The sequence below is a fragment of the Littorina saxatilis genome, linkage group LG12, assembly GCF_037325665.1.
Source record: "Littorina saxatilis isolate snail1 linkage group LG12, US_GU_Lsax_2.0, whole genome shotgun sequence".
NCBI classification, from domain to species: domain Eukaryota; kingdom Metazoa; phylum Mollusca; class Gastropoda; order Littorinimorpha; family Littorinidae; genus Littorina; species Littorina saxatilis.
Window position 1 is genome coordinate 66,127,749 of NC_090256.1, and position 10,000 is coordinate 66,137,748.

Genomic DNA, 10,000 nt, shown 5'->3' on the forward strand with positions numbered 1-10,000 from the left:
GAGATAGTTGGCATCCCCTGTGACATATGGAAATGTAATGATGCTCGTTGGATGGGATGAGCATGGATTTGATAACATGAGTAAGGGTCATTTATCTCTGCTGCCTCAACGTTAGTTCGAATTCTGCCATTCAGAGTCTGAAACGGGGGACGAAAAGCACAGTTGATTTTTTAAAGATTTTTTTTTAGAACTTTGAATGTGAAAATTCAGGTATTTAAAGAGAGAATCGACTCAACAAAAACATGGTTTCAAGTCAAGATTCGCCCCAGTGTTTTTCACGCTTAGGAAAACGTAATCGGATGACGAAAGCCCTGTAGATTACACCTCCAAAAATCTCTTTCATGTTAAATACCACTTGTCTTAGAGACACATGAAACAAGTCTGTTTTGGGAGCTCTGAAAGTGTAAATTGAGGTATTTACAATGGAGCAAACAGTTTTGTAGATAACACCTCAGGTGCGTTGCGCGAAACAGAAGCAACATTTTCAACACAGTTCTTTGGTTGGTGGCAAGTGCCCCCTCAGGCTTGCTGCAGAACGTTCCGTTAAAACCGTTGATGGATACCCCCTCTGGACGAGCGATCGCCAACCTAAAAGCCCGTCCAGACACTCCCGGCCGACCCTGTCCACATTTGACTTATGCTCAAAACGGCCCACGTGGGAGCGCCGCAGCGTGCTATGATCGCGAAGCGTTATTTGCAGAAGAATAGCGCGTGTTCTAATTTCTATGACACAGACATAGAACGACGGAAATTTGACCAATCAGAGCAAACCAGAGCGATGACGTCAGCCGCTCGCGGCGCAGCAGTCGAATGCAACTGAACCTTCTTGTCAGGTGACCCGCTCCACTGATACCGCGTTGTGAAAAGAATCGTCGATGTGTGGCCACTCGGCAAATCCCGCGCGACGCACAAAACGGCCTGCGGCGCATAGAGCGTAAAACGGCGGCCAAGTCTGGACAGGGCTTCACGCTTCACTGATTGACCCTCGACAAGGGTTCCGTTACCTAACACTCGCAATCGCAACAACAAAAGTATAGGGACCGATTTGTAACATTCTGCGGCGTTCTGATAAGGCAACGCACCCGCGCAAGTAACCGATTCATTTTACAACTTATCCCATGGAAACATTTTACTTGTTACTTGTCTTTTATTGGAGCTTTGAAAGAAGAAATTCAGGTGACAAAAAAGGAACAAATAATACTGATCCTTGCAACCCTTTTAGTTCTGTTTCCCACATTTTAACAAAACAGATTAAACCCCATGGATTCTTTTCTTTCTTTATTTGGTGTTTAACGTCGTTTTCAACCGTTCAAGGTTATGTCGCGACGGGGAAAGGGGGGAGATGGGATAGAGCCACTTGTTAAATGTTTCTTGTTCACAAAAGCACTAATCAAAAAATTGCTCCAGGGGCTTGCAACGTAGTACAATATATGACCTTACTGGGAGAATGCAAGTTTCCAGGACAAAGGACTTAACATTTCTTACATACTGCTTGACTAAAATCTTTACAAACATTGACTATATTCTATACAAGAAACACTTAACAAGGGTAAAAGGAGAAACAGAATCCGTTAGTCGGCCTCTTACGACATGCTGGGGAGCATCGGGTAAATTCTTCCCCCTAACCCGCGGGGGGAAAACCGCATGGATGAATAATGCATACATTTACAGATTTAAAGAACAACACACAAGAGTTTCCACTCTTACCTTTAGAAGTAGAATATCATTGATAATACTCATACCACCAAATGGACGGAAATTAAGTCTGCACGATTCCTAGAGGCATCTACTTCATAACAATTTTAAAAGAGTTTGCGACTTACGGCACAATGTCTCGCTTCACACGGAAAGCGCATGCAGGGAGAAAGGAACGACCTGGGGGTGAATAATTACCTCTTCAAATCAGCCCCACAGCTCATAAACAACACCTCTAACTCTTCATTTTCAGATTGCCTTTTCTCCAGCCTGCATGTGATATATTGCAGAGTTATTTCCCCTCGCAGCAAGACACAAATGAAAAGCCATGAAACGTCTGGACAATTTTTTGCGTCCCTGTGTGCACAATTTTCTGTTTTGTTGGAAGTTTCCAATAGCCTGTCGCAGTCGGTAACGGAACAGGAAAGAAGTTCCGGATATTACAATACCACTGGCCCAACTGGACCTTGAAATATAAAATTCCAATCCGTTTGAGTTCGGAGTTGGAGGATTTTTTAAATTTTTTTTTCATAGAAATTCAATTACAGAGAGAGAGAGAGAGAGAGAGAGAGAGAGAGAGAGAGAGAGAGAGAGAGAGAGAGAGAGAGAGAGAGAGAGAGAGAGAGAGAGAGAGAGAGAGAGAGAGAGAGAGAGAGAGAGAGAGAGATATGCGAGGGACAGAGATGAGGGGAAGAAAAACACACACATACGGACACACACACGAACACGCACACACACACACATACACATACGCCCACCCCTGCTCCCCCTTACACATACAGAGGCAGAACAGCGCATTCTTTGGAACAAACCAAACAGTTTCAACATTGAAGCGACTGTCCTTTTAATGACAAGGAAACGTCTGAGAGATTCTGGAAAGGACAACTGCACTTAAATGTCTAAATAATGTGATTCGCTCCAAGAACGCTCACCCTCTTTATAGCTTTCTTCATCTTTGTCTATGTCTCTCTATCTATCACTTTCTCTCTCTTTCTCTCTGTCTCACTTTCTGTCTCGCTCTCAGCCTCTGTCTGTATGTCTGTCTGCCTGCCTGTATCAATCTATCTGTTTCTCTCTCTCTGTTTCTCTGTCTCTGTCTGCCTCTCCCTCTCTCTGTAATTTCTCAGCTCCGAAAACAAACGGTTTAGAATTTTAGAAGAACCATGCATGTGACCTTTATCATTGATCTACCCACCCCACCCCCACATACACTCTGTTGAAATGAACCTTGTGTTTACTCAATAAAATGTCTTACGTCTCTCTCTCTCTCTCTGTCTGTCTCTCTCTGTCTGTCTCTCTGGCTCTCTCTCTCTCTCTCTCTCTCTCTCTCTCTCTCTCTCTCACTGTCTCTCTGTCTGTCTGTCTCTCTCTGTCTCTCTCTCTGTCTGTGTCTCTCTAGCTGTCTCTGTCTCTCTCTCTGTGTTTCTCTAGCTCTCTCTCTTCTCTCTGTCTCTGTTTCTATATGTCTCTCTCTCTGCCAAATGTCCACTGTTTTCACATTCTATACGACTGACCTGGCAAGGAGGCAGAACGGCGTTGATGACTCTGTAGGCGACCATGCCCGGACCGTCGTCATGGGGCTTCATGAAGAACAGCAGGTTTGTCATCCCCAGCAAAGGCAGCAACACCACTGTTGCCTTGATAGTTTTTCTAAAAACGAAATATGAGGGTCGAAATTATTTCGAATTCGGACGTTGGATGTTCCAAGGCACTCTACCTTAACTTATGGATTTTTTGTTTTGTTTTTGGTATTGTAATTTACATGCACTGTCATAGACAAGAACCATCTTTTTACATTTAGTCAAGTTATGACTAAATGTTTTAACATCGAGGGGGGAATCGAGACGAGGGTCGTGGTGTAGGTGTGTGTGTGTGTGTGTGTGTGTGTGTGTGTGTGTGTGTGTGTGTGTGTGTGTGTGTGTGTGTGCGTGTGTGTAGAGCGATTCAGACCAAACTACTGGACCGATCTTTATGAAATTTGACATGAAAGTTCCTGGGTATGATATCCCCATACGTTTTTTTCATTTTTTTGATAAATGTCTTTGATGACGTCATATCCGGCTTTTCGTGAAAGTTGAGGCGGCACTGTCACGCCCTCATTTTTCAACCAAATTGGTTGAAATTTTGGTCAAGTATTGTTCGACAAAGCCCGGACTTCGGTATTGCATTTCAGCGTGGTGACTTAAAAATTAATTAATGACTTTGGTCATTAAAAATCTGAAAATTGTAAAAAAATTATTTCTTTTATAAAACGATCCAAATTTACGTTCATCTTATTCTCCATCATTTGCTGATTCCAAAAACATATAAATATGTTATATTTGGATTAAAAACAAGCTCTGAAAATTAAATATATAAAAATTATTATCAAAATTAAATTTTCGAAATCAATTTAAAAACACTTTCATCTTATTCCTTGTCGGTTCCTGATTCCAAAAACATATAGATATGATATGTTTGGATTACAAACACGCTCAGAAAGTTAAAACGAAGAGAGGTACAGAAAAGCGTGCTATCGTTCTCAGCGCAACGTACTACCCCGCTCTTCTTGTCAATTTCACTGCCTTTTCCGTGAGCGGTGGACTGACGATGCTACGAGTATACGGTCTTGCTGCGTTGCATTGCGTTCAGTTTCATTCTGTGAGTTCGACAGCTACTTGACTAAATGTTGTATTTTCGCCTTACGCGACTTGTTATTGTGTATGACTGTGTACGTAAGTGTGAGTTAGAGTGCCATGCGGAAAACCAGGAACAAATGAAATTGCGGCGATCATCCATTTTAAAGATAAAAATCGCATGTTCGTATTAACGCTTGTTATATTATCTTAGGTGAAATGAGATTTGTTCGGCAAAACCCTCACTTATCTTGTACATGTCGTATGAATTTAGAGCGCTTACGTCCCTTTGTTTCTAAGATCTTAAAATAGCGCTCTGGTCGGCTCATTTTGATTAAGATTCTCGGATTTCTCTGCGGTCTTATGGAAGACCTTTTAGTCTACAAACCAACATTTTGTTGCTATAAGTCATTACTGTTCGTTCTGTACCTGGACAACCACAGAGTGTCTGTTTCTTAGAATCACTGCACTAGTGAGCCACATTACTTGTGCAATATTACAATGCATCGCAGCCATTTCGTAAATAAAGCAGAACAGTAACGGCAAACAAATCTGCTGGCCTGCTATCGACGATACGTTTTGTTCGTTATTGCCAAGATACGCGAGGAATATTAGTCATCTCAAGGGATAACAATGCCAGGTAACAGTATCATAATCAAACTAGAGCATCTGTTCTTTTTTCCTTATCAGAATCAGCAGCTGCTATACAGTGATCGTTCGTCGATGGGGAAGGGGATGGCGATTGGGATGAAGACGGGAGGACGTTTTCCGCAACCAAGCCGGACCTAATTATACCCGAAGACCCAAGCAGTTGTAATAGATTCTGAGCCAAAAAATATGTAAAAGAGGCGAGAGGAAAACGAGAGAGAGAGAGAGAGAGAGAGAGAGAGAGAGAGAGAGAGAGAGAGAGAGAGAGAGAGAGAGAGAGAGAGAGAACAAATAGTAGAATAGAAAAGAAAAAAGAGAGAGAGAGAGAGAGAGAGAGAGAGAGAGAGAGAGAGAGAGAAAGAGAGAGAGAGAACAAACAATAGAAAAGAAGAGAAGAAAAAAAAATAGAGAGAGAGAGAGAGAGAGAGAGAGAGAGAGAGAGAGAGAGAGAGAGAGAGAGAGAGAGAGAGAGAGAGAGAGAGAGAGATACAGAGATATAGAGAGACAAAGACAGAGAGAGACGGAATGCAAACTTGCAATTTGTGAAACTAATTTTACGAACAAACAGCAAGTCTGGGTGCCCCCCCCCCTCCCCAACCCCATGTCCTCGGGGATTTTCTGTCACGACATCTGAACCTCATTAATCATTAGTCTCTCGCATGTGTATGATTTCGGTGTACGCTGGGGTGATATCCGGTCCGTTTCCCGTTTCTCCATTTTCTCTTTCTCCGTTTTCTATTTCATAGGAACATCATACACTAGCGTCTTATTTGCAAACGCTATCACGAAAATAATCTTTAGCAAAGTATCCCAAACCTTCAATACATTCTTCCGTTTTGTGTAAACCATTATTTGAATCACGAAAATATCTACAGCTTGGTTGCTGCCCGTGCATAAGGTTTTGCTGGATTACATTTTCTGGTTTACGAAGGTGTTACATACGACATTAGGCCTAAAAAATAAAAAAAAAAAGGTGTGGTTACGTTAACCCGACCTACCCTATTTTTAGGGGCCGACCCTATAACTTTTTATTACATTTGTCCAAAAAAACAAAACAAAACAAAAAACAAACAAAAAACCGAGTGCAGAAAACGCAATGAAAGCGAAAGCGCCCGAGTCGCACACTTATTTCCCTGTCAAATAGGTTTAATTTGTACACATAAAAAAAAAAGTTAAAAAAAAAAAAGTGATTGTCTACCTTCCTACCCTATTTTTTTTGGCTATGTTACCTTAACCACACCTATTTTTTTGGTTGGGGGGGGGGGGGGGGGGGGGGCTTATTTCTCACTACAGAAATCTGCCAGGCTGGAGAATTTGGGTGTGTGAAAACAACCTTTTTATCCCATCTAAATCCCTGGACGAATCCATAATGCTGGCGAAAGGTGACCCACAAGGAAAGGATGGTTATCTTTAAACCCAGCCCTAAGAACCAAGCGCTAGCAGTTTCGCACATACTTGAAGCGAACAATGAATTCTAATTATTTATGATAACGGAACAGAAAGCGAAGGAAACTTCTACACGACTAAACACGCTCTTCCCACCATGTCCACAGAAAGAAAGAGAGAAAGAAAGCAAAGAAAGAAAGAAAGACAGATAGATAGAAATAAATTAAGAAAGAAAGAAAGAAAGACAGATAGATAGATAGAAAGAAAGAAACACAGACACAGAAAGAAAGACAGAAAGAAAGAAAGAAAGAAAGAAAGACAGATAGATAGAAAGAAAGAAAGAAAGAAAGAAAGAAAGACAGATAGATAGAAAGAAAGAAAGAAAGAAAGAAAGAAAGAAAGAAAGACAGACACAGAAAGAAAGAAAGAAAGACAGATAGATAGAAAGAAAGAAACACAGACACAGAAAGAAAGAAAGAAAGAAAGAAAGAAACACAGACACAGAAAGAAAGAAAGAAAGAAAGAAAGAAACACAGAAAGAAAGAAAGACAGAAAGACAGATAGATAGAAAGAAACACAGACACAGAAAGAAAGACAGAAAGACAGAAAGACAGATAGATAGAAAGAAAGAAAGAAAGAAAGACAGATAGATAGAAAGAAAGAAAGAAAGACAGATAGAAAGAAAGAAAGAAAGAAACACAGACACAGAAAGACAGAAAGAAAGAAAGAAAGACAGATAGATAGAAATAAATAAAGAAAGAAAGAAAGAAAGACAGATAGATAGAAAGAAAGAAACACAGACACAGAAAGAAAGACAGAAAGAAACACAGACACAGAAAGAAAGAAAGAAAGAAAGAAAGAAACACAGACACAGAAAGAAAGACAGATAGAAAGAAAGAAAGAAACACAGACACAGAAAGAAAGACAGAAAGAAAGAAAGAAACACAGACACAGAAAGAAAGACAGATAGAAAGAAAGAAAGAAACACAGACACAGAAAGAAAGACAGATAGATAGAAATAAATAAAGAAAGAAAGACAGATAGATAGAAAGAAAGAAACACAGACACAGAAAGAAAGACAGATAGATAGAAATAAATAAATACAGAAAGAAAGAAAGAAACACAGACACAGAAAGAAAGACAGATAGATAGAAATAAATAAATACAGAAAGAAAGAAAGAAAGAAAGACAGAAAGACAGATAGATAGAAAGAAAGAAAGAAAGACAGACACAGAAAGAAAGACAGAAAGACAGAAAGAAAGAAAGAAAGAAACACAGACACAGAAAGAAAGACAGATAGATAGAAATAAATAAATACAGAAAGAAAGAAAGAAACACAGACACAGAAAGAAAGACAGATAGATAGAAAGAAAGAAAGAAAGACAGATAGAAAGAAAGAAAGAAACACAGACACAGAAAGAAAGACAGATAGAAAGAAAGAAAGAAACACAGACACAGAAAGAAAGACAGAAAGACAGATAGATAGAAAGAAAGAAACACAGACACAGAAAGAAAGAAAGAAAGAAAGAAAGAAAGAAAGAAACACAGACACAGAAAGAAAGAAAGAAAGACAGAAAGACAGATAGATAGAAAGAAAGAAAGAAAGACAGAAAGAAAGAAAGAAAGAAAGACAGATAGATAGAAAGAAAGAAACACAGACACAGAAAGAAAGACAGATAGATAGAAAGAAAGAAACACAGACACAGAAAGAAAGAAAGAAAGACAGAAAGACAGATAGATAGAAAGAAAGAAAGAAAGACAGACACAGAAAGAAAGACAGAAAGACAGAAAGAAAGAAAGAAAGAAACACAGACACAGACAGAAAGACAGATAGATAGAAAGAAAGAAACACAGACACAGAAAGAAAGAAAGAAAGACAGAAAGACAGATAGATAGAAAGAAAGACAGATAGAAAGAAAGAAAGAAACACAGACACAGAAAGAAAGACAGATAGAAAGAAAGAAAGAAACACAGACACAGAAAGAAAGACAGAAAGACAGATAGATAGAAAGAAAGAAACACAGACACAGAAAGAAAGAAAGAAAGAAAGAAAGAAAGAAAGAAACACAGACACAGAAAGAAAGAAAGAAACACAGACACAGAAAGAAAGAAAGAAACACAGACACAGAAAGAAAGAAAGAAAGACAGAAAGACAGATAGATAGAAAGAAAGAAAGAAAGACAGATAGAAAGAAAGAAAGAAACACAGACACAGAAAGAAAGACAGAAAGAAAGAAAGAAACACAGACACAGAAAGAAAGAAAGAAAGACAGATAGATAGAAAGAAAGAAACACAGACACAGAAAGAAAGAAAGAAAGAAAGAAAGAAAGAAAGAAACACAGACACAGAAAGAAAGAAAGAAAGAAAGAAAGAAAGAAACACAGACACAGAAAGAAAGAAAGAAAGACAGAAAGACAGATAGATAGAAAGAAAGAAAGAAAGACAGAAAGAAAGAAAGACAGAAAGACAGATAGATAGAAAGAAAGAAACACAGACACAGAAAGAAAGAAAGAAAGACAGAAAGACAGATAGATAGAAAGAAAGAAACACAGACACAGAAAGAAAGACAGAAAGACAGAAAGAAAGAAAGAAAGAAACACAGACACAGACAGAAAGACAGATAGATAGAAAGAAAGAAACACAGACACAGAAAGAAAGAAAGAAAGACAGAAAGACAGATAGATAGAAAGAAAGAAAGAAAGACAGATAGAAAGAAAGAAAGAAACACAGACACAGAAAGAAAGACAGATAGATAGAAAGAAAGAAAGACAGATAGATAGAAAGAAAGAAAGAAAGAAAGAAACACAGACACAGAAAGACAGAAAGAAAGAAACACAGACACAGAAAGAAAGAAAGAAAGAAAGAAAGACAGATAGATAAAAAGAAAGAAAGAAAGAAAGACAGATAGATAGAAAGAAAGAAAGAAAGAAAGAAAGAAAGAAAAAAAGAAAGAAAGAAAGAAAGAAACACAGACACAGAAAGAAAGACAGAAAGAAAGAAAGAAAGAAAGAAAGAAACACAGACACAGAAAGAAAGAAAGAAAGAAACACAGACACAGAAAGAAAGAAAGAAAGAAACACAGACACAGAAAGAAAGAAAGAAAGAAAGAAACACAGAGACAGAAAGAAACACAGAAAGAAAGAAAGATAGCAGAACAAAAACAGTAGACGAACAGATTGCCTCATCACAAACAGAAGACCAGCAGATTGCCTCATCACAAACAGTAGACTAACAGCTTGCCTCATCAGAAACAGCAGACCAACAGATTGCCTCATTAGACACAGAACACCGCGATATATCCTTACCTCATTCTCGCTGTTTCCAGTGAGTTGTTTGCTCGTAACTTCGTCACAAGAATCCGAATAATGTTGATTAGAAACCCTAAATTTACCTGAAACAAAAACCCAAGTTTTGTTACTCTAATTATAAGCCAAACCAGTGGGAACAACAAACACGACACTTTCTGATGCATCGTTTCCAACGACTGGAAAATAACTGGAACTGAAAATACACTACCTCTCTCTTAACACAACAGAGCAAAAGAATTAGAAGTGGTTTTGTTTTCTTTTCAAACCTGAACCTGTTTTAAGACAAAACAAAGACAAAGTAAAGTGTACAACATATCATGAGCACTCTGCTCTTTCGTTGTGAGCTAT

The 10,000-nt window shown here is 38.7% G+C and overlaps 1 protein-coding gene across 1 annotated transcript in view; it reads right to left on the reverse strand.

Moving 5' to 3' along the window:
- Nucleotides 1-10,000, reverse strand: part of LOC138982599 (corticotropin-releasing factor receptor 1-like) — a gene marked incomplete at its 5' end in the record, with an annotated part of 84,914 nt that overhangs the window by 11,516 nt on the left and 63,398 nt on the right. The window contains 2 exon segments of the mRNA XM_070355924.1: nt 3,210-3,345; nt 9,650-9,735. Coding sequence (XP_070212025.1) covers nt 3,210-3,345; nt 9,650-9,735 — 222 coding nt within the window.